We start from the raw sequence: 24,456 nt of genomic DNA, 5'->3' as shown, positions 1-24,456 counted from the left end.
CTTCCGGGTCAAGTCGCTCTTGCTACGCATCCTCAGACGAGCTTTCCTCTCGTTATGAATTATGGGAGTGTGGATAATGCTCCATTGAGAGACTGTCTTTGGTGGCTTAAACTCGGGAACCGGAATTTAGAATGCCCAGACACAACCAATCCCAGCCTTTGGTGCGGTGACGTCTCTGGTAGCTAGGTGGATTCGCTCAGAGCCAGCCCCGCCCGGCAGGTGGACCGCGCGCCCCCTAGAGCCTGGAGCGTCCCTCTCCCGGGCGGTCGGGCAGCGGACCAAGCTCAGGTAGGGACGTGACCCGCGCCGCAAGGCCATGACCACGAAGTGAACACGAGGGGTGACTCTATAATATTTCTGCCCTTTGCGTGATCCCATTTGTAGGTGGCATGCTAAAGCCCCTAAGAAGCTCTGGGAAGACTGGATGACTGCTTAGGGAGAGATGGGTGTGAGGGGTTTTGCCGGTGAGGACAGAGGAGAGGACTGAGTAGGCCCCATTGCTGGGGCCCTGGATTAACTGATTATCGAGGAGGGATTTCCTTTTTCATTTGTCCCGTGGTAAGAGTGAAAACACATACGTGGTGATACAGGACAGGGAACGCATTACTACATGTACTGAAGCCCCTTCCCCAACTCGTACTGTTTCTGGAAAAAAAAAACAATGCTTTATTGGGTGGTCAAGTGGCCTGATAGAAAACCTCAGATTCACAATTGACAATGGACTGAAGAGAAGTAGGCAAAGGTATTGGAAGCTGTCTTTGCTCCACCTTAACCTTCTCAAGGGCAGCTCTGGATTCACACAGTACCCAGACGTGGGCCCAGCCAGACCTGGGATGACTGCCTGCACTTTCCTGGCCTGATACAGGCAGCTGTGCCCTACACTTGATAAGACTGAATTCTCAAATTTTAGGAGCCAAGAGGAGCCTGACTCCCTAGTTTGTTGGGAAGTAAGGGAGGATTAACATGAAGCTGGCCAGAGTCACAGTGTGCCAGGTGCTGCCACACAGGAAGCGGAGACCACTGTTGGACACAGGAGCCTCTCAGCCCTCAGGGACTATTTATAGCTATGGGAACTGCTGCTGACCTGTGACATTCCCCTGCAGCCACCCAGTCCTGGAACAAGGCCAGTGCAAAGCATACTCCTCTCCCTCCCCCTCCTGTTCTTCCCTCACCCCAGGCCACAGGGTGGTTTTTATTTTCTTCTTCCTCCTTGAATTTCCCAACTGAAGTGCTGATATGGTCAGTGCCTCATGAGGAGGCTTTCACTGGAGGAAGGAGAGCTGGCCTTGGAATATCAAGGACCCACTAGCATGGGAACCTTGTTTAGCCTTTGGGCCACTCTGACCCCAGGCTTCTAGATGCCAGGTGCTGGCTAGCTGTCCTGGCTGCTCTGGGGCAGCTGAGAAAGAACTACAGGATTGAGGAGGAGGAGGAGGAGGAGGGGAGGGTAGAGGCAGGGATGCTCTCTGGAGAGATAAACAGCAGGAGGGACCCAGAGGACACCTCCCCCAGCTAGAGCTCTTGACAGGGAGGCTGGGCAAATACAAAGGTCACAAAAAGCCAGAGCCCAGTGATCTGAGCTGGCTATGAAAAGGTGTAGCTCTGTCAGCAGATTTAAGTTCCTGCTCCCCAAAGAGGGTTCTGGCAGTTAGGGCCAGTGAGGGAAAGCTTGGAAAGGTCACACAGGGTGGGGAGGAGCTGGCAAAGATCTAGGACCCAGGAAGTCCCTGGGGATAGTAGCAAGTCCCAGGGCCAGAGATGCCAGCATGAAGCAACTCTTGTGCCAGGGCAGCCTAAGGGAGGGGGAAGAGGGATGACCAGAGGTTTCTGAGGATGCAGTTGTTACTAGGAGAAGCTAGAAAGGGTTGCTTGAGATCTTTGTATTTTGTTAACAAACACTGAGATCCGTTGATGCTGTGTGGTGCCTGGCAGAGGTCAGCCAAAGGATCTATGGCACCTATATCAGTTCAAACACCCAGACCCCTCCCTGGCAGCCCTTGCCTCATCCCTCCTATGCTAAGGTACTTCTTTAGCCACTTAATTCGGCTTGGGGACAGGTTCCTGGTCTGTGTGAGGCAACAACTGGCAGCCCTTGCCCTGGCGCACTCTCCTCCCACCCTCCCCCGTACACATTCCTAGAGCAGGCAGCACCGAGGCTTGATTCTGTGCCTCCCAGAAGACAAGGAGAAAGCTCCACATCTGCAGAAGGACAGGGCAGCTCCATTTCTGGCAAGAGGCTCCAGGCTTCAGGCAGTTAGGATCTTCAGGTGTGTAGCTGACCCACTGCCTTTTGTCTTCCAATGAAAAGCTGAGAAAACTGCTTGGTGAGGAGTCCTGGAGATCCTGGTGACCAGGTGCCCCAACTTCTACTTGTGTCAAATGGGAAAAAGGAGCTGCCTGTCCTGGGTCTTCACCCCACTCACATGTGTTCTGGATGATTCTGCAGGCAGCGGATAAATTCACCCACTGGCTGGCCCTCATAGCATACCTTGTAGACAGCCATGAACAGGGGGAACCTAGAGTTGCAGGGAAAGGCAAGGCTTAGTCTCCCACTCTTCACCCTTCCTCCCCCACTCAACATTCACTGCCTAACCTCCACTCCTCTACCCTCCCGCCTCAGAGCTCAGGCTGATTCTGGCTCTCAATTTCTACCTGCTGAGTATCTGAACTCCCCAGCCCTGGGTTATAGGGTCAGGTTACTACCTGCCCTGCTGTGTTTCATATTGAACTTGTCTACATGCTTCCTTGGCTTTAAGTGATTTCCCCCCATCCCCCGCCTCTCTGAGCTTCAGTGTCCTCAACTGTAAAATGGGGATAATATGACAAAGTAGTAAAAATATGAGAGTTTTTCCCCTCTTTGACACTGGGGCTTGAACTCAGGGCTGTTTTTACCACTGAACTACATCTCCAGTCCTTTTTATTTTTTATTTTGAGACAGGATCTTGCTAAATTGCTGAGGGTCTCAATAAGTTGTTGAAGCTAGCCTTGAACTTACAGTCCTCCTGCCTCAGTCTCCCTGGCTGCTGGGATTAAAGGCATGCACCATAGTGCCCAGCCAAAGTAGTTAAAGATATGATTATATACATGAAGATTTGATTATGCATTATGTGAAGGTGTCAATAAATGCCATTTTCCTTCTTGCCCTCCCCTCCCATCACCTTTACCCAAAGCCATGAACCTGTTCTGATCCTATTTCATTTTCTCTTTTTCTATGATTATTTCCCAGGCCAACTGAACTCTGTTCTGTTCAGCCCACTGTCTGTGCTCCCTGGAAAGGAGAATCTTGAAGCAGAACCCATTCTCAATCAATACCAAGGATGGGATGCAGAGGACAGAGGGCTGATGGGGAGTTGGACAAAGAGGTGAGACAATCAAATGAGCTTATTCCTGCCCCAGAGCTTTAACCCTTAGAGCAGAGGACAAGGAAGAAAGGATAAAAAAGGGAGGCTATTCAGAGAGGTCCAAGTAATGAAGTATAAAAGAGCACTAGACCAGAATGAACTCCAAGGCCGTGAACTGGCTGGGGAGAATAGGTAGTCCAGATTTTAACCTTGAAACAGAAGGTTACAGTTCCTTCACTACCCACTTCACAGACAGTGCAAAGTTCAAGAAGGTGGTTCAAGAACAGGGACAGCTCTTGGCTTGTGGCTCCCTCAGCCAGGAAGGCTATATAATACACTTACTTGTCAACCAGGCCCTTATGCTGGAGGATGCTGTGTAGCTCTCGGGCTGTCTGGGGCCCCTGCAGCTTCTGCCCATTCAGCATCTCTTTCTCAAGCTGTTCAATGGACTGTAAAGAAAACAGGCCACATGTATGGAGGTGGGAGAGCAGGTCATCTATATGGAAAGTTGGGCTCAAATGGGCTGTGGGGTTATACGGGGGAAAAACGGGTAGGAATGTCTACAACAATATTAATGTTTGTGCTCAGGAGCTGCCAGCTAAGTGCTTCTACCTTGATGCCAGCAGGGACCGCCCTCTATTCCCCCTGTTCCCAGGGCCCACCTTTCCAGTGCGAGCAAAGGCCTCAGCCACCTTGCGGTTCCGCCCTCCGTAGCAGGTAGTGATGAGGTCAGCAACGCCACAGCTCTCCAAGAAGGTGGCAGAGGACACTGGGCCTTGGCAGAAGAGCTTAGCAAAGGCAATCATCTCCATGAGCCCCAGCCGGATCACTGCTGCCTTGGTGTTGTCTCCAAAGCCTAGCCCATCACAGAAGCCAGCCCCAACAGCCACTATATTCTTTGGGGAGTAGAAGGCATGAGTGAGGAAGGACACCTTCCAGTGGCCCATCTGGAGCCCTCAGCACCTGCCTCATGCTCCCCACATTAGCTATAACACACCCACCAAGTAAATGAAGGAAGCATAAGGGTTCCTGAACCATGTCCAAGTTCTGGTTTTCCTACTTGCCGCACCTTTTTTTCCAGTACCAGTGATTGAACTCAGAGGTGCTGAACTAGTGAGCTGCATTTCAGACAGGGTCTCACTGAGTTACTTAGTGCCTGGCCGTTGCTGGCTTTGAACTTTGATCTTCCTGTCTCAGCCTCCTGAGCTGCTAGGATTACAGGTGTGCGCCACTGCGCCTGGCCTACTAATTTTTTTTTTTTGAGACAGGTTCTGGCTAAGTTGCTGAGACTGACCTCAAATTTATAATCCTCCTGCCTCAGCCTCCAGAGTTGCTGGAATTACAGGCATGAGCCACCCCACCTGGTCCACTTGCTGTACCTCTTGGCCCCACCCCATGTTACATCCCTGAAGACATTTTCTGAAAGCCATTTTTTCTCCAGGGGACCCTTTCATCCATGACCATTCTTTTCTGTTCCATAGTCATATACATAGTTGTGGATCCATAGTTATTGCTTTTTTTTTTTGGTACTAGGGATTGAACTCAGGGTCTCACATGTGCTAGACAAGTATTCTACCACTGAGCTACATCCCCATCCCCTTTTTTTTTTTTAATTTTTAATATTATTTTGAGGTAGGATCTTACTATATTGCTGAGGCTGCTCTTGGATTTGTGATCCTCCTGCCTCAGTCTCCCAAGTCGCTGGTATTATAGGCGTGCAGCTCCTTGTTTAGTTAGGATCTCTTGTCTCCCATTGGCTTGGGCATCTCTTCTTCCCCTTGGACCACCCCCTGCAGCCTGTCCCACAAGGGGCTCTCCGGGGAAAGGAAGAAGGCTCCATAGCCTGATGGTGAAAATCAGCAGGCCTGAGTGCCCCTGGTTTTACTTCTGCAGTTCCTCCTATGTATGTGAGATTTGGTGGGGAAAGGGAACAGCTGCCTATGAGTGAGATCTAGAATACTGGCAGTCTTTTAGAGCTAAGCTGGGCCTTCCTTTGGAACCTTCTCCCCATCTCAGTAGCTACTTCTGTGTCCCTCTCACCTTTAAGGCCCCACAGATCTCTACTGTGTCAACCTCTTGTACCACTGTGATACGGAAATTGGGTGTCTGCATGAGCTCTTTCAGAAGCTGTCCCTGGACTGGGTCCTTGCAGCCTAAAATGAGAAGAGAGCAAGACTTTCAGAGGGGGCTCATTTTTGGTTTTGTTTTTTGAAACAAGGTGTCACTATGTTGCTCAGGCTGCCCTCAGACTCTTGGGCTCAAGTGATCCTCTTGCCACAGCCTCCCAAGTAGCTGGGACTGTTGGCATGTGCCACCACACCCAGAGAGTGGGGACTCTTGACTGTTCTTCCCACACCTGTCCAAGGCAGGATCTGCAACCCCTTCCCTGGGGGTGTCCCAACCCTCCCTCACCTCTTATGTATCTTCTTTTTCCTGCCTGGTAGAAAGAGATGGCTAAGGGGCTGGTGGGGAATTTGGGGAGAGGAAGCACTAGAGCTTTGTGATGCATGGGTTGGGGAAGGCTCTCACCAATGGTGGTCTCACAGAACTTCTCATCAGCCACCTCGCTGGCAATGTTGGCCCCCATCAGCACGCTCATGGGGATGCCAAGGCGTTCCCCAATCACTTCAGAGATGAGCTTCAGCCCATTGGGGCCCTCGTCTACCCCCTGGGCACAGGATGAAGCTCAGGCTAGCTGCCCTTGATAACCATTTGAGGGCTTCCCACCCAGAAATCCTACCCCTTACAAATACACTGTTTATCAGTGTACCTCCCCACCAGTCCTGCCCCATTCCAATCCCAATACAGTTTGCTGTGAGGAGGGTAGACAGTGGTGAAAAACCAATCCATCAGAAAAGCCCTTCCATGCACCTTCAGTAACCTACCTCTCCAAGTCAATGTTTCTCCTCTAAATCCCTAAATACCTCCCTCCTTTACTGTCCCGAACCAACTGCTAGCCCAGTCACTGCTCCAAACCAGCTCCCTTGCTTACTCCTCAATCCTCCCCACTTCTCATATCCTTGAAGCATCCCTTTATCCCTAAGGCTTCTGCCTCCAAATGAGTCCTTATCTACTTCCCAGCTTTCCTTCAGCTGTAACTCACTACTTTCTAAATCCTCTCCAAAGCCAACTCCTCTCTTCTCTCTGGGAACTTTTGGCTTACTTCTACCATTTTCTTTTCTACTTGCTTCACCCACCCTGAACCCCACAATAGTTAGCTGCACGCCCCCATCCACATGAAGGTGTCCCTGGCACCTTAATAAGAGACATGCCAATGGCGTTGGCCTTCAGGTGGCCCTCGAGCTGGTCGCAGATCTTGCCGATGAACTGGTGGGGCACCACAAAGATGAGGATGTCAGCATCTGCTGCAGCCTGGACCACATCTGGTACAGCCACCTGTGGGGTGACCAGGTGCTTGTGGGTTTGGCAGACCACTGCTAGCCCCCAGAGAACTCTATTCAGCAGTCTAGAAGCCAGAGTAAGACTGAGAAGAGGGAAAAGAAAGAGTAGTTTGGGACTGAATCTGGGAGGATTGAACTTATGAGAATCCAACCTTCACTGCCCCTCTGCTTCAGCTGACCTGGATTTCTGGAACTCTCCCCCCAGCACGCTCCTGGCCCTTGGCTATGGGACTGTGAGGGAGGCCAAAGGCAGCCTGGGCTTGGCAGGAGGAGAAGCCAAGTAAGATTTCATCATCCTGGAGCCCCAACTGGGAAGAGAGAGCCCTTTTCCTCTCTTGCTCCCCCATTTCCAGGTGGGGAAGAGAGCTATATCAATTTGACCAAAGACCAAAAGTCCAAGGAGCAGCTTCCAAATCTGCTAATAATCCAGTGAATGAGTAACAGGATTAGAGCCTGAGGCAGGCACTGCTGGGACCCTAAATCTAGGAGTCTGAGAACCAGTCTTTGGTTGTCATGGAAACCAACTTAGGCACCTCTTCCCTGACTCTTCCCCCTGGAATCCTGTAAGAAAGAGGAACTGTGCAAATTCTCCTCAATCCCAGAAAGTGCCCAGGGAGCAGTTTGGAGTCTACATGGGAGTGCCCTGTGCCCACAGAAGCCCTTCTGAGACACTTTTCAAGTCCAACTTGTACCTGAAGTGTTCCCTTTCAGCAGGAGGCTCCTGTAGATAAAATCTGGGCACTGACCATCTGGACTTCCTCCCTTCCTTGCAGGAGGTTGAGGCTTACCACGTTTGGGGGCAGCTTGTGCCCTGGCAGGTATTTGACATTCTCGTGCTGAGTGTTGATGATCTCTGTCAGCTTTCTGCCCCCAACATCTTCCTCAAACACCCACATGGTCACCCGGGCGTCAAAGTGTGCTAGCTGGGCAGCATTTGCACCCACAATCTTGGCAATGGCTGAGCCCCTGGGAGTTTAGGGAAAGTACAGGAAAGTGAGGAGTGGGGTGTGAGGGAGGAAACAGCGGCAGGGGATGGGGTAGCACCCACCCACTACAGGGCCTTATAGCAGCCCTCCAGATTATTTTTTTCATCACCCCCCACCCCACTCTTATGACAAGTGAGTCTCTTGTGACCTGGCAATAGAGGAGACTCAAGTCTGTCTCACACTTTGCTGCTGGAGAAGAGGAGCAGCCTTCCTGTTCCACTCCCCAAACCCAAGCAGCTCTTCAGGCAGAGAAGGGAGCATTCTGTTCACTTCCATTGATGAACAGGTGCAACTGCCCAGGCAGGCACAGCCTGGGAGGTGGGTCATCTGTCCTGTGCCTGTAGGCAATGAGGACAGCAGCAGGGGACAAACAGGAACCAGATATATTTTCCAACCACTTTGCCTCCTGCCCACCCAGCTTCCTTCCTTAACCCCTCTCTTCTTGGGGGAAGCCACCCTTCCCCCATGGTCCTTGACAGCCACTTACCAGTTGCCAGAGCCTACAATGCAGACTTTCTTGCTGGCCATGGTGTCACTTCTCTGCCCAAGCAGTGCCGGCTCAGAGCATTTAACTCCGCTACCACGCATGGGTGCAGCCAAGCCCCGCCTCCAGGGGTGGCTGAGAAGCTGGCGCCCAGGGAGATAGAGAGTCTGGCAGAACCAGGGAAAGGGTAGAGACAGGTGGGGGGAATGGGAATGGGGCAGAGGCCAGGCTGGTTTTTCCTCTTGGCTTTGCAGATGACATTGCTAGCGAATTTCTTTGGCCCCAGCCCACTTTTCCACCCCCTTTGCAATGGTCTCATTTTGAGGTCTGTCAAGAAATTGCCCAGATAAGGACAAAGTGATTGTCCCCCCTCACTCCCTTCTTTTCCCAGCACTGAAATAAATTGTATTTAGCCCTAGTAGCAGATTTGAGAATGCTTTCTTTTCAAAGGTAGGAATTCTCTAACCCCCACTCCTGGCACATACCCTCCTAGGACCAGAGTTGCTCTAGTTTTATCCTCAAGCAACCCCACAGTAGCTCCATTGCAGGGATATGAGTGAGGGGTTGGTGAATGTGGGTCTACTTCTAAGGATGAGACCACATATAAGTAAGGGCCTGCTTTCTTTGAGGGCAACCCAGCCCAAGAGTGATAAGAGCCTCCAAGGGCACGGTCATCTTGGTAATTTCAGGGACTTATAGATGGGCCTATCAGACAATCTCCACCTGAGTGTCTCCTAGGCAGGGAAGGCAGGAAGGGCCAAAGTCAGAGAACTCTAATGCCATGTGGCCCAGAATTCTTGAAGACATATGTAAAGACAAGGAGAGACAAGGCAGCCAAAGTGTACACTGCTCTTGAGATCAAGGCTTTGAGATTGCTACAATTTCTTCTCTTGGGTTTTCAAGTACCACATTAGGGGCTTCTGCAGGTTAACACATAGTTTGCAGAGACCAGAAATGGAGAGGGAGGTGTGACCTGGAGCAGCAGTTTCCAAAACTCAGGAATAGCTGGAGTTTTTTGGTCTCAGATGCCGTGAAAGAAAGCAGGCAGGTATCACTGGGGGACAGAGAATGGCAGGAATACCTTCAGCAGTTCAGGTTCTACATTACCCACAGCCATCTGTTTGACCAAGAGAAGGAGGAGCTCCAGTTTCCAGGCTTGTCTGGAGAGTGGAGCAAGAGGCTCCTAACCCTCCAATCTCTGCACCTTGGCCTAGAGGGCAGACGACACTGTGTGCTCACGTGCTGACCTCCTGGCTTGGCAGAATGCTCAGTGGGAGTTGCCAACCCTCTAGGCTGCCACTGGCTAGTGACAGTAATAAGCTGTGGGCTAGAGGGGAGTCTGGGTGAAACTAGTGGGTAAGGGTAAGTGGGCAGGAGGTCAAAACTGTGGGTTGCCCAGGGATAGCCCAGTAAGAGCCTGCTATATTCACTTATGAACAGGGAGTCCCTATAAGGGGAACATACAAGAAATCAGTAGGGGCTATCTTCCTTAGAACAAAGTTAGGCCTAATACAGGGCTAGCCTCCCACAGACCACTCGTTCATTGCATTGGCACTGAGAAGAAGGTACCAGTGCCAGGCTGCCAGCTGGGAGCACTGATTATGGGTGATGAAAAAGATGTTTCTGTCCCTGGCACACATTAGGAACTCCAAAAGAATGGACATTTATGCATAAAAATAATCCCCTTGTTTTTGCCTAAATGCTTCATTTCTCATTTTGCCCCTATTGTCATTTTAGGTAGTGTGGAGACAAAGAATTTGTTCATTTACATAGGAATAAAGAGGGTGCCAAGATTCAGAAATGGCTTGTCACAGGAAGCTATCTGTATCACTAGAGCTCTTTTCCTGAGCACCAACTGTGGATTATTTGCTTGAAATTAATGATTCATCAGCCATTCATTACACATGTAATTAGCCTGGGTAAAAACAGATGCCATTTCAATGTCCTTGACATCAATTTTCTCCACTCTGTTATCACCCCCACAACTCCTCTACTTTCCCTATCAAGTTCTAGATTAGGAACAGTCGTTATCTTTGGTGGGTCTCACTGAACACAAGCGATGCTGGAGTATTCCTATCCATAGAGGCAAAGGATTTTTTTTTTTAAACTGCAACTTTAGATGCAGTTACACTCATCCAATGTTCTACTCCCTCTTCTTTAACAGTGGCAGAGGAAAGCAGCGAGCCACCAAGTGGGGAGCAAGAAGAACTGCAAAATTTCATGGTCTTGCTAATGGGGACTCCTACAGTTTGCAAGCTGCCTATCTATACTGTGTATGGTACTGGGGATTGGACTGGGGGAGCAGGGAGAGGCTTTACTGCTGAGCTACATCCTAAGCCCTTTTTGAGACAGGGTATCACTAAATTGCCCAGGCTGTCCTTAAACTTACAATCCCCTGCCTCAGCAGCTAAAGTAGCTGGGATCACAGGTGTACCCTGGCTTGTTACACTTGTAGTTAATGCACTTCCATGCCAATCTTAAGAACTGATAGCTCACTCTGGGGCTCCAGTGGAAAGAGAACAGCTCAGGAAATAAAAATGTCTGCTGCTGCCCAGGCCTTGGTGCTGCAGAAAGAAATGGAACCTCTAAAGGAATTTCTGTCAAGCCTAACACACTACAGTCATCTAAGGACTCCAGCCAGGAAGTGGCCTGAGGAGCCAGAGGGTCAAGAGAAAAGATGGCAGTGCCACTCACCTATAAGTACCTAATAAACAGGGGAGCTGAAGCAGGACTCTAAAGATCCAGTGGTAAAGCCCAACAACCCCAAGCATTTAACTTGCCTTCTTGGCCTCTAGGTCACCAGCCTCTCAGGTGAGACCAAGCCCACCAGGGAAAAACCTCATTTTCCTTAGAATCCCAGTGCCTGGCATCATAGCTGGCACACAGCAGGTGCTCAATAAATATCTGTCAAATACAATGACATTGTGAGCAGGGCTGATGGTGGTGAAGAACAAAGAGCTTAGGAGAAGCTCTCCCACAGGAGGCAGGGGACTCACCCTTCAGAAGATTCTTTTATTAAAACTGGGTGACATCCATAAGGGGACAGTACAAAAAAAATTTTGGTCCATGAAAAAAACATAATAATTCAGTTAATAAAAACAGTTATCTTCAATAGGGACACTGTGTAGGAGTGCTGAACTTCCTCCTCATGGTTCCAGCCAGGAGCCAGGCCAGGGCTCAGCTGCCCCAGGGTTGTCCAGTGTCACTGTGGGGAGAACCTTTTGAAGGAGGGATGGGAATATGGCAGGAAGGGGAAGATGGGGAGAAAACTCTGCTGTCCTCAGTGTAGAACAGGCAGGGACAAGGGGCAAGGGGATATGCTCGCAGGAGCCTGAGGAGGGGTGGGGAAGCAGGGGCTTTGTCAGTTTTGTGGGTTCAGAGCCCATTCTGGCAGAATTCCCCTCTGTGCCCAGCTGTCTCCCACCCTGCTGTGTTGAGTCTGCGAGCCTGGGATATGCTAACTCGGGGGGTGATACAACCTGGAAGAAGAATCTGAGGCTCTCCTGGAAAGATGCAAAACCATCTCAGTTCCAAGGGGCCAAGATCACAAGGTCCTGCTGCTACCTGAGGGGTCTGAAGCTTTGAGGGCAAGGGCTGGGGAGTCACAATCCTGTGAGGCAGGGAGAGGGAAGAGTCACAAACCCAACTCAGAGCTGTTCTCCAGCCCTAGGTGCTTTCACTTCTTGGTACCCTAGAAGTCACCAATGAGTGTCAACTGGGCAGATGAGGGACAGGAAGACAGGGATAGCCCAGGGCTTTACCCGTTTGATTTTAGGCCTGTTTCTCCATTAAGGGAGTGGGCAGGGGAGAGTGAATGAATAAATCACTCTTCCAAGCAACAGCAGGAAGGAACAGCCTCTGCTGGCAATGACAGTACCCTAGGTTAGATCTCTGGGGCTCTGACAGGAAAAGGCAAGATTCCCCCACCCAAATGCCATGGGTTAGGGCAGATATGAAGGAATCCTACAAAGGGCAGCTATAAGGAGTGTGCAGGAGGGAGCAATAGTTCAAGAACAAATTCCAATACTGATGTAAGAAGACCCCTACTAAGGAGTCAAAGAAGCACTGAGACAGCAGAGGACTGGGGACTGACCTGGGGCTCAGTGGAGCCCAAGAGCCAGGGTTCCTTTAGTGCTAGAGGGCAACAAGTGAAGGGAGAGTTTGCTCCAAACCTGTGGAGGGAAGGAAGGAAATTGGATTCTGTTATTAGGAGGGCCAAAATAAACTAGCTTATAGAGCGCCCCAAGGCCTGAGTCTTGGAGGAGGGGCTACAACTCCCAACTCCTGGGTCTCTGAAGGGCAGGATCAGTGTAGCTGGTCCCATTAAAGACCATCTGGCCTTAGTCCAGTCCATTCAGAGCACTGATTACCACTACAGGTTCTCTCTCTACCACTATCTAGAGGTCCTATGTAGACCAGGGGAGGATAGAGGCACATAGGAACTGTGGGGCAAAGGGAAGCTGAGGGGTGGGAAGGGATGGGGTGGGAAAAGAGGATAAGAGGTGTCTTGTGAGACAGAAATGTGAGACCCTCTTCATTCTGGTGTTGTCCTTGAACCAACAGCATCCCCTGAAAGGCCCCAAGCAAGACCAAGGCAGGTGCTATGAGGCAGGCAGCACAGCACAAATAACTGGAGCAGCCAAATTAGAGCTGTCAGAGAAGCCCTATGTATTCCGGATTCCCAGGGCTTGCTCTAATTCTTGTCGTCTCTGCTGCACCTAAGGAGAAAAGAGTGGAAAATGAGACAGTTGATCAGAAATTGGTACCTAAAATCACTGACCCCATCGGAGGTACATACCCCTTGTTTTTTTGTCAATTTCCCAGTGCATCTCAAGCACCTACCTTGGAGTAAAAGTATCGGCACACAGCCTCCTGAGCCCAAGGCTGGAAATAGAACTCAGCTCGGCGCTCCTCCTCTGGGTTACCCACCACATCAGTCATAGTCTGAGAGAAAGGCAGGGGAAAGGAGAGAAGAGACTTGCTTTCTGCCTTTACACCTCCTACTGGTCCAACTGTATCCCCCGAAAAGATGCTGAAATCCTAATCCCCCAGTACCTGTGAATGTGACCTCATTTGGAAATAGGGTCTCTGCAGATGATCAAGTTAAGATGAGGTCATTAGGTTGGCCCTAATCCAATATGACTGGTATCCTTACAAAGGGGAAATTTGGACATAGAGACAAAACAGGTACAGAAGGAAGACGATGTGAAGACACACAGAGAAAACCAGCTATAACCCCAGGGATGCCTGAGGCCACCAGAAACTAGGAGAGAGGTCTGAAACACATTCTCCTTACGGCCCTCAGAAGGAACCAATCTTCTTAATCTTGATCTCAGACTTTCAGCCTCCACAACTGTGAGTTTTCTGTTGTTTAAGCACCCAGTTTGTGTTAGTTTGCTGTTGTAGTCCCAGTGAACTAATATAACACCTAGTAGCCTCCTGTTATCCACAAGTCATTGCCTTGTCTAGAAACCTGCCTGGTGCTCTTTCCCCTTGCTCCTCTTGCATCCTTCCTAACTGCAGTCACAGCAGTGGCAGGCTGGGTGAAAACTTAGGTGGATTTCACACATTCTATGTCCGTGCCTATCTTCTTGCCTTAGTGTTCTCCTCTCTGAGAAATATCTTCAAGTCCAAAATTTTCCATGAAGCCTTACCCAGTGACTCTAGCCTTATTTTGAATTATTTTACTGGTGAGTTCTGATAATGTACTATATGGCATACTATTTTTAATCACATTAGCTTTGTTTTTCCAAATAAAATGGATGTTGCAGAAATCAGGTCTTCCATTTTGCATCCCTGACAATATGAAGCACCATGACAGCACTGAATAAATACTAAATTGACACTCAATGGTTTCCCTACTCAACTGAAAATGGGATATACTGAAGAAAAATTGGCTCCTCAATTCTCCCTGATCCTTTACTAAGTTCTTTACCTTGAGGTCCCGGCACTGGGACTGAAGCCAATCATTGATGAAACCCTGAGGGTCTCTGGCAAAGCTCAGCATGAACTCCCGCTGGGTCTTCAGCTGGTTGATAGTTTCTATTGTTTCGTGGATCTGAAATGAAGGACGCACATGCCATTTTCACACTACAGAAACACAAAGTTAGATGGCAGACAGTGCATGAAGTCTCTGTATGTCACTTTCAATCTAGGCACAGGGTGCTGCTGCCCAGAGCTAGGATGCTGTGCGAAGCTCCCACTGCTTCTGGCCCCAGCATTCTTTGCACTTGTTTGTCTCTGTGTATTCCAAGTAAGGGGAAGTTTTCCTTTTAGTCTCCTCAGGTACCCAGCACTACATGGTGAATACTTCATCCACATCACTGACAGGGTCATGAGTTCCTGCTTTGCAGTGCAGGGTCCGTTTTCTAAACTACAAACAATTCAAATGTTTTCTTGACATCTCAAGGCACTTCAAACTCAACATTCCCAAAACTAAATCCAGTACCCTTTCCCTAATGCCTGTTCCTCTTCTTCCCAATCGTAGTAAATACTATTGTCCACCTATGCCAGAAACTTAGAATAGAATCATCATTGTTCCTCCTTCTCTCTCACCTCCATCCAAACAGTGGTCAAATCCCTTAATTCTTGTGACACCTCTCAAAATCAATTTACTTATTTCCATCTTCACTGTCTGTAACTTCAGTTTAGGGCTTTGACATTATCTTCCATGGATTATTATAACAGGTGTCTAGCTGGGCTTCTTGCTTCCACATCTTCCCCCTTGCAATCTCCACCTTCCAGCCAGTGATCATTCTAAATGCAAATAGCAACAGTGCATCCACTGTTGTAAAAACTTCTTACTAGGCTAATCCCTTACTTCACCTACAGGATGGAATATAAACTAGTGTTATCTGCCTCAAAGCCTTGTGACAAAGGGCCTAGGAATGGGGATCAGCGGTAGAGCGCTCACCTAGCATGTCCAAGGTGCTGGGTTTGATCCGCAGCACCACAAAAAAATAAATAAATAAAATAAAGTATTTAAAAAACAAACAAACAACAACAAAAAAACCTTGTGATAAGGCTCCAACTTCCCCATCTAGCTTCCTTTTCCCAAATATCCCATCCCCTGGCACCTGTGATGTATCTAACACACCAGAGAAGGAGGAACAATGATGATTCTATTCTAAGTTTCTGGCATAGGTGGACAATAGTATTTACCAGTGTGTACCACTTCTTTTTGTGTTTGTGTGTGGTTCTGGGATTGAACTCAGCCCTCACACATGGTAGGCAAGTGCTCTATACCATTGAGGTATACTCCTAACCCAGCTTGTAAATTTTTTTTTTTTTTTTTGTGGTACTAATGACTGATGCTACCAGTCCTTTTTATTTTGAGACAGGGTCTTGCTAAGTTGCAGAGGCTGGCTTTGAACTTGCAATTCTTCCACCTCAGCCTCTGAGTTGCTGGATTTACAGTTGTACACCACTATGCCTGGCCAATGTTAAACACTGTCTCATTTCATTCTCAGAGTACCTTTATAAAAATGGGTATTATGGTCTCTTATTTCACAGATCAGAAACTGAGGCTCAACACTTTAAAAGTATAGCCTGAGGCAGAACTCATGTGAGTCTGGCTCTAAGCAGCACCAAGCACAGTACCTGACAAATACTGGGTATCCATTTATTTTGATTTAAAAACAAGAAATAAAAGGCAGTCAAAAAAGAAAAAGAAAAAAAAGCAGTCTAGAAGCTGTGATAGGGAAGTGGAAACACCCAAATTAACTAGGGTAGAAACCCTACCTTGTTGTCTAGAGTAGCAATCTCCTGTTGACTAGCAGTGGACAGCAGGAAAGAATTCATCTGAGTCTTCAAGGTATCATCCACTTCCACATCAATGTCATAACAAGCTGTCTTTTTCTGATCATTTGGATCAACACTGGGAAGGAAACCAAAGGGATCTGGTAAAGGGCTTATCTCCCGATAACTAAATACAGTGTCAAAATGATGGCCCAGGGAATGTCTTCAAACTGTTTTTTTTTTTTTTAGTTGTTGATGGACCTTTATTTATATGTGGTGCTGAGAATCAACCCAGTGCCTCACACATGCCAAGCAAACTCTCTGCCACTGAGCCACAACCCCAGCTCCCTTCAAACTGCACTTTAAGTGTGTATAGTTTATTATATACGAATTCTATCTCAATGAGGTTAATTTTTTTTAAGAGTCAATGATAAAAATTTAAATAGTACAAAATGTATCCAGTGAAAAGTAAGTTCCTTCCTCTCTAGAGGAAACCACTGCTATAGAATTTTATTTATCTTTTCCCCTTTTAAACTAAAATTAAGCTAGGGTGTGGTGGTACACGCCTGTGATCCCAGCAATTAGGGAGGCTGAGGCAGGAGGATCACAACTTTAAAGCCAACTTAACGAGACCCAATCTCAAAATAAAAGTGTGTTGGGGGGGTTGCTGAGGATACAGCTCAGATGTTAAACACACCTGGATTCAATCTCCTGTACCCCAGTATCAAGAAAAACAAAAATAAACACTGGGTAAGGTACATGTCTTTAATCCCAGCAGAAGACTAAGGCAGGAAGATCCCAAGTTCAAGGCCAACCTTAGCAACTCATCAAGGCCCTAAGCAACCTAGTAAGACCCTGTCTCAAGTCTTAACTTGTTTTTCCCAGTACTGCTACCTCCCTCTCCCTCCCTCCCTCCCTCCCTCCCTCTCTCTCTCTCTCTCACACACACACACACACACACACACACACACACACACACACGACCTAGGGCTAGGAATGTGGTTCAGTTTGTATAGTGTTTGCCTACAATGTGTGAAGTCCTGGGTTTGATCCCCAGCACCAAGGGGTGGGGGAGGAAAAGAAAAGAAAAATTGGCCTAAACATAAGCTCAGGAATCCAGACAATACCTTTTATGGAACCAATGTATAGACTGTAGGAGTTACTACTCAATGAATGATAGATCGGAGCATAAGGAATGGCAGGCTTTTACCAGACTTAATATAAAGCAAAGAAAGGAGTGCAAAGGGACAATATCTAACTACAGGGACATGCTGCTTTGAGGAGAAAGTACCTTTCTTCACTCTCTATCTGCCTAGAGATGCCTTGCTCTCTATCTTCTGAACTAAAAAGCAAATAGAAGCAATGGAGTTAGTCTCAGATTGGAATGTCCCACCATGTAGACATGGCTGCTGATCCTTCACATCAGTGATCAGCTCATAAAAGTCTAACAACTAATCCTCCAAGGGGGCAGCAATACTACACTGATGGGTAGTTTTTGCTCATTTCCAGCCTCCGATATTCTGGAATGGGGAAGAGTTGTGCAACCAAAAATCATTATACAGTAGCATTTCCACCATATAGACACAAGTAATCTTTTTTTTTTTTTTTTTTTTTTTTGTACCAGGGATTGAACCCAGGGGTGCTTAACCACTGAGCCACATCCAAAGCCCCTTTTATTTTTTATTTTGAGACGGGGTCTCCCCAAGTTGCATAGGATCTCATTAAGTTGCTGAGGCTGAATGTGAACTAGCAATCCTCCTGTCTCAGCTACCCAAGCCACTGGAATTACAGGCATGTGCCAGCATACCCAGCAAGACACAAGTAATCTCAAGAAAACAAATACTAGAAAAATGTAATAAAATAACCAGGAAACAGTAAATTTTGAGAATATATCACTCTCACTTTTAGTATGATAATTTAATTTTTATCTTATGTAATTTAAGTAGCAGCTATGTCTAACAACCTGCTTGTAAAATCCTTGAAAAATCTGACAACTGGCTGTGCCAGCAGCACATACCACAGCCTCCCATGCATAGGCTTACCTGATGACGTGATTAATGATAATGGGTTCTGGTGGCATAAGCAAGGCATGCAGCCTTTGAGGGATCTCTGAAAACTTCATACGCTGAGACTCAAAGATCTGTGGGAAAAAGAAGCAGCTACAAATTTGCATTTTGAGTATAATTAGTGCTTGAGTAGATTCTAACAAAAGAATGGGTTCTTTAGGGGCTGGGGTTGTGGCTCAGTGGTAGACCACTCGCCTAGCACATTTGAGGCCCTGGGTTTGATCCTCAGCACCACATAAAAATAAATAAACATTTGTGTCCAACTACAACTAATAAATAAATAAATTTTTTTCTTAAAAAAAGAATGAGTTCTTTACCTACCTGCTGGAGGTACTTGTCACAGATGACAAACTCCCGCTCATGAGGATCTTGGAGCTTATGTGTCTTAATATATTGCCATAGTGCTTGAATGATCACTGGACGAGTCTGGGTGTGAATGCCAAGGAGCCGAGCCAAACGAGGGTCTAATTTAAACTGAGGAGGCTGCACAGAATCAGATAAAGGCAATAAAACTAATGATTTGGGTCTAAATACTTCAGGATTCTTAATACAGAAGAACATTCAATCTAGTCAGAAAATACTGACAAAGTGTTTTCTTGAGGATAGGAAAATACTAGGAAGAACTCATGGGCTGTAGCTGTAGCTCAGTGGCAGAGCGCTTGCCTTGCACGCGTGAGGCACTGGGTTCGGTCCTCAGCACCACATAAAAATAAATAAAATACAGACATTGTTGTGTCCATCTACAATTAAAAAAATATTAAAAAAAAAAAAGAACTCATGACTAAGAACTGTCTTCATACTTAAGTGACAAATTATTCACAAACAGACTTAAACCCTTAAAGTCAGACCACTAATGGAACATGACTATGAAAGTTGGACTCCCTCACACCTCCACAGAATACCTGATAATCCAGCATCAGTAGGACAGTACACCGTACATTCACATCTCCTGGTCGCTTCACCTGGAAGCCATCGGTCTCCTGGGTAGTGGCGGTCCTGTGCCACTACAGAGAGGAAGATGTCAGGGGGTGCTCTCCCAGAGGAAGAGCTAGGGTGGGAGGGAAGAGCTTCTGTAATGTCTGAACATTCATTCAACTCTGATTACTGAGGCTACTGAAGAAGAGCAATAACATGATGCATCTCTTAAAAACTGCATATGACTTTGTGATTATTGTCTGTATGTAAGGAGATCAACCTTTTAATCCTAAGTGTTTGGGATCACATTTAAATTAGCATGAATTTCTAGTGATAATTTTATCCACAAAAAGAACAGAAATATGTAGTTACTATTTACTGAATATTTATTATATGCAAAGTGTTCTAAGACATTTACCTGGATTGTCACTTAATTCCCAAACATCCATATGAGATAGGCACTAATACCTATTTTATAGATGAGAAAACTAATGCTTAGGAGAATGAAATAACTTGCTTAGGTCAAAGAGCCAGAAAGTGGTGGAGCTGCAATTTGAGATCTAGTGTATCTGATTCTATAGTCCACATTTTTACCCACTATACTCTACTTCTATAAAATTAGATTAAACAGATTTACAAATTTCTATTGATTCTATGACTTACTTCCCTTATTAGATGGTAAAGACCTTTCCATGTCTCTTAGTGGTTGAGGTTAAGGGGCTGCAGCTACACTGGCAAAGAAAGGAGCAAGTTAAGTTCACATGGAGTGCTGGACTGTCATTCTGGTTCTGATTGTATCCCAAAGAATATTATTACTAACAGAGTCTTCAAAATACTGAGCTAATGAGCATTAAAATAAAGGATTTCTGGTGATTTGGATGTGAATCTAAGGGAACAGGAACCAAAAGGAAGTCCCATAACTATAAAGGTAACCAAGGCAAGTACTAATATCCTATTAGTCAACCCATTTAACTATAGTAACTGCTATCATGAAAACATATGAATGGTGTGTGGTAACTAATGACTCTCCAGTATTAATAAGCAAGATGCAGAGCAGAGATAGCCTGGCATGTAAACGAGGCCTCCATTAGAATTTCCCTTGAAGTGGGGACAGTGGCCAGGATAACATTAAAAAGGTGGGACAAGTTAGACTGCAAACTAAACACAGCTAGTGCCACCTGGAGGTCAGTTTACAAACTGCAATGATAGAACCATATACCTGGGGTAACCCTTTATTTTATACCTCCCCTTTACACTAGAGGTTAAAGTTTGGCTCCCAAGTCCATCATACTCCAGTCATAAAGAGTCAAAATCTAGAAAGCAGAACTACTCACTTCTACCAGATGGTTGTCTGGCCCATACAAGTCTTTGTCCAATTCGATCACTAAGGACTTAAAAAAGGAAGAAAATTTCCTCTTTTGTTTTGTGGCATCATATTTGGACAAGGCTGACTAGAAGAAAAAGAAACGGTCATGTTAGAAAAGGCTAGAATAAATTTCCCACAACAATATTTTTTAAAAAGAGTCCACAACAGCAATGGGGAAAAAAAAACAACAACAACTAAAAAATGCCTTCTGAATATCTCTTAAGAGATGGCAAAGAATCTGTGGGTATTAAACAAGTCCTGGTAGCAACAGAACCCTGAAGAAGCAGCCTATTACACGGACAGGATCATTGACTTACCCACCTCATTTCCCTTTGGGAAATGAGGCAAGTTAAGCCAAACTTCTGCACATAACAAAGCAAGTTTGAATAGAAAATAGTCTGACTGTAGAGAGGAAATGAATCACAGGGAATAAGCAGCCAGAACAAAAACAGCTTTATTTGGACAGAACAACACAATCAGCAGATGGACTGGACCTATATAGAAGAGAAGACTCTACAACACTGAACCCTGGTTCTCCTGCAAAAATGCATTCAAATTAGCTTGCCTGCAAGCAGCTAAAAATAGAGAGCCAGAGAGTGTAAGGAATGAGAAAAAGGTGAGTTTCCCCAAAGAGCTGCTGGTGTGGGAAGTTTGGAGGCTATCACCTGTCAGCTGATGTTCCCTGTGAAGCCACAAAGAGCCTGCTGGAGGAATCTATTACGCTTAAACCAGGGGTATCTCCAATGAAGATGGAGATACCACAATGGGAATCAAGGACCATAAGGACTCCAAGAGGAAACATGGCCTCAAATGCTAAGCACAAACTCACTTGATTTAAAAAAACAAAAACAAACTAATCTTAAGATATTGTTAAATTCAAAGACCAGCAGCACCAGGAGAAAGGTACACAACAAATCAGATCCCAGGACAATATGATACCAGTGAGGGTCAATGCTGTGGAAGCAGATACAAAGGACTACTGTCTTTCTGTACAGGGAAAAGTCTCCCTCTCTCTGATGCTCCCAGTTAGGCTTCCTGCTGATTGGACAACACTGCTCATTCCCAGCAGCTCCCACCCTGGATGCCGACCACAGTGGACCTTTAACTCACATCCTCCAGGAGCCGTCCTTCTACCCGAAGCTCCCAGGAAGCCACCGTCCCTTCCCCATCCTCGGCATCTGACTTAGCCGGATTGAAAGTGTTAGAAATGAAAATTCGCAGCTTCCGTTTTTGCTGAGGAAGGCAGAAACAGGATTGATGGTGGGGCTTCAGTGGTTTGATGTTGAAGACAAGGGTCTCCCCAAACCCCAAAATTAATCCTAACAGACTGGCTTACTGTCTACCCAGTCCCTCCAGTCGGTAGATGAAGATTCCATTTAGAAGAGGAGCACAGGCCACTGATCTAAGTGCAAGTGCATACACCATAATGCCAGGTGGAGAGTCATGCAAGTTGCCAGGTTCCCAAGGTAGCAGAGCCATTACAGCAAAAACACGGACAGGGTATATTTCGAATGCAAGAGACATCAAAAGCCCCTCCCCCTTGGCTGTTCTTATGTTCCTAAATGCTCCTAATGAAATTCTTGGTTTGTAGGCGGAAGGGAAAGATGCAATTTAAATGCCAAGGAGAGCTGTGCTGTGCCTTTGATTTCTCATCTTAAGCCTGGTGAAGGTTCCCAAGTCCTCTCCTTTGGCTCTCTGCCTAATGCTGTCCTGTGTTACCTTGATGGGACGTTTCAAGGCCTCCTGGATATCTAGCCGTTTCCTCATGATAGTCTGGTCCAGTTTCCTTTCAAAAGCCAAAAGATCCATATAGGCCTGGGATTCTGGTACCAGTTCACGAATCTTAGAAACAGAAAAGATATAATTGGGATCTAGAGCTGACCATCTCTATTCTCAGACTCACCACATCTTCAGGAAAATCTACAGCTTGGACTCACCCTTTGAGGTAGAATTTTGTCAGCCATCTTCTTTTTCTTTGCACTGTTTGGAATAAATACTGTTATCAGGTTGGAATAGAACTAGTCAGAACATGAAGATAAGCTGTCAGCACTTCCATTTATAATAAAGTAAGGGCCTGCAAAGTCTCAAATCAAAGAAAACCCTCTCCCCCGACACCATCAACTCCATCACCACCACAACCATGAGGCATTCTCAAGGATGAGCCCCCATAACAACATCTGCTGACTCGGCACCACCACTTCTTGATTTACCACTTCTACTCTCATAGATTCCCTTCCCCCCTCCCCAAGTCATCTTACTTGTGGTTTCGATTTTGGACCGCCTGCTGTTGGACCTGCTGGATCTGCTGAGGTGCAGGTCTCTTGCGGGACTGGTCCATCCCTGACTGGGCCAGGCCAGGTCGGACAGAAGGGTTTCCCCCATAGCCAGGAGGTCCCATGGAAGGTCCCTGAGGTGTCATTCGGCTGCCTGGCAGCATACCTGGTCTCTATAAAAATAGAGAGAGAACCCAAAGATGTAATGGCTTCCCTAGCTAACCCCATTAAAAAAAAGTGGGGGACATCTGAGTTCTTTGAATGAAACAAGATAGGGAGGTTCCAGGTCAATGAGAGAAGAGTTCTCTGCCTCTTTGAAATATAGATATCTGGAGCTTCTTCTGTTCTAGTAGTGATTTCATAGAAAAACAGGACCCAAAGGCTAACATATCATATGATTATATTCAAATTATCCCCAGGTTATATTGGATCTGACTCTTCCCACATCTCCTCTAATTCCATATTTTCTCTGCTATCTCCTTAGGTGCTGACCTCAATTTGCAGCTAAACCTTGGGTTTTCCTGTGAGCACTGGAACTGCTCAAGCCCCTTTGCACTCCATAACCATGCCAAGAGCCACTTAACCCACCCTGGTTCTACACCGACTCCTCAAGGAAACAATGCCTCTGGGAGCAGGTGGGGATGCTAAATGCCTCTCTCTAACCCCCACCCGGGGCACAGAACCCCTCCCAAGGGAGTCCCTCCTACTTCTCCCCCACCCTTGTCACTCCCAGGGCCCCGCCCCCGGCCCGTGCGCCCCTCCTCCTGCCTCACTCACCGGATAGGCCGCTCCGGGCATCGGGGAGCGGTACAGCCCTTGACCCGGCGCCGGGCCCATTCGCACCGGAGGTCCCGGAGTTCCGCCCGGGCCCAGAGCAGCCGCCGCACCCGCCCCTCCGGAGGCTCCGGCGCCGCCGCTCGGAGCCACAGACTGGAAACCCGCCCGGGCCGCCATCTTCCCGGAGCCGCCGCTGCAGCTGCACAAAGAACCGGAACCGGAACTCCCCCTGCCCCCCGCGCGCCCCCCAAGTGCCTGCCTGTTTGTGCGCCCGGCTGACCGGCGGGCACGGGAAGCTTGGGACAGCGAGACTGTAGGCTAGAGGGGGCGACTAGCGGAAAAGGCGTGCTGACCACTCCCTCCCGCCTTCAGGGTCCGGGAGGGAAAACCATAGAGAAGAACTGTAGGACAGAGAGGCCGCGCGAGCGGGCGCCACCAGGCAGACGGGAGGAAGCCTAGGCTCTGGGAAGGGACCACAGTCCCCGCCCCAGCCCCAACCCTGATTCCAGCCCTCTGAGTTTGGAGTAATCGCATCATGTTGGCGCAGTACATTAAACTTTTCAAGGCGCGTTAATTATTTTTCGTTTCATTCTCGAACTTCTATAACCCTGGGTGTTTGAGGAGCGGGGCACACTGTTTATTCCGTTTTACAATCGGGAAAGCTAAACTCAAAGGAGATAAGTGGCTTGGCAAAGACGTACCAGATAAATTGGCACTGACGGCAAATCCTAAATTACAAGTCTTCTGGTTCATAGCGCGGGACTTATTCCTCAGTAACTACCTCAAGTGGAAACTTCAACCTAAACCTTTAACCTAACCTGCTTCCAGATTTTAAGTTCCAGCTTATCTTGAATTTTGGCCCTGCCCTCGCACCAAAGAATCCTTTGTATTGGGACTTCTGTTTGGGAAATTAATTGCTTTTGGTTCCCTCCCTTTTTCCCTGCTTAGTGATTTAAACCATTCCTGGTGTGATGATTAGCCTGTCTCCCTGTTCAAAACTCCTTACTCCTCCCCTGATTGTGTGACCACATGCCAAGTTCAGGTCTAGACACTTAACGGGAATACCTAAATTCTTTCAACAAAAAGAACAACACTGAAGAGGACATGGTT

At 47.3% G+C, this 24,456-nt stretch overlaps 2 protein-coding genes and 1 long non-coding RNA gene across 7 annotated transcripts; 1 reads left to right on the top strand and 2 right to left on the bottom strand.

The window, feature by feature from the left end:
• The first annotated feature begins 65 nt into the window (after nt 1-65).
• LOC124087127 (uncharacterized) lies at nt 66-13,986 on the top strand. Its single transcript, XR_006850002.2, has 3 exons — nt 66-288; nt 3,227-3,362; nt 10,377-13,986. It is a non-coding gene; the product is annotated as an uncharacterized LOC124087127 (long non-coding RNA).
• On the bottom strand, nt 643-8,405 carry Gpd1 (glycerol-3-phosphate dehydrogenase 1). Its single transcript, XM_046435847.2, has 8 exons — nt 8,216-8,405; nt 7,531-7,708; nt 6,597-6,737; nt 5,871-6,009; nt 5,382-5,494; nt 4,004-4,237; nt 3,684-3,790; nt 643-2,516 (listed from the first exon to the last, which is right to left on the bottom strand). The coding sequence occupies exons 1-8, from the start codon at nt 8,314-8,316 to the stop codon at nt 2,420-2,422; spliced, it is 1,110 nt and encodes a 369-aa protein (XP_046291803.1). The 5' UTR covers nt 8,317-8,405; the 3' UTR covers nt 643-2,419.
• Smarcd1 (SWI/SNF related, matrix associated, actin dependent regulator of chromatin, subfamily d, member 1) lies at nt 11,211-23,709 on the bottom strand. Of its 5 annotated transcripts, XR_006850001.2 has the most exons (15): nt 23,347-23,704; nt 22,555-22,742; nt 22,234-22,276; nt 22,016-22,138; nt 21,407-21,529; nt 20,265-20,381; nt 18,918-19,019; nt 18,337-18,498; nt 17,992-18,089; nt 15,953-16,088; nt 14,148-14,270; nt 13,055-13,156; nt 12,742-12,930; nt 12,306-12,384; nt 11,211-11,822 (listed from the first exon to the last, which is right to left on the bottom strand). XR_006850001.2 is itself a non-coding variant. In XM_046435845.2 (13 exons), exons 1-13 carry the CDS (start codon nt 23,521-23,523, stop codon nt 12,877-12,879), a joined length of 1,548 nt encoding a protein of 515 aa, XP_046291801.1. In that variant the 5' UTR covers nt 23,524-23,704; the 3' UTR covers nt 11,211-12,876. The 5 variants fall into 5 exon arrangements, 2 of the variants coding, with proteins under 2 accessions (XP_046291801.1, XP_046291802.1); XR_006849999.2 differs by having other exon boundaries at nt 12,306-12,930; XR_006850000.2 differs by having other exon boundaries at nt 11,211-12,384.
• Nucleotides 23,710-24,456: the final 747 nt, after the last annotated feature.

Source organism: Marmota monax, unplaced genomic scaffold, assembly GCF_021218885.2.
Source record: "Marmota monax isolate L192 unplaced genomic scaffold, Marmota_monax_Labrador192_F-V1.1 WCK01_AAM20220418_F8-fsc00012, whole genome shotgun sequence".
NCBI lineage: Eukaryota > Metazoa > Chordata > Mammalia > Rodentia > Sciuridae > Marmota > Marmota monax.
This window is presented reverse-complemented; position numbering and strand designations above follow the sequence as displayed.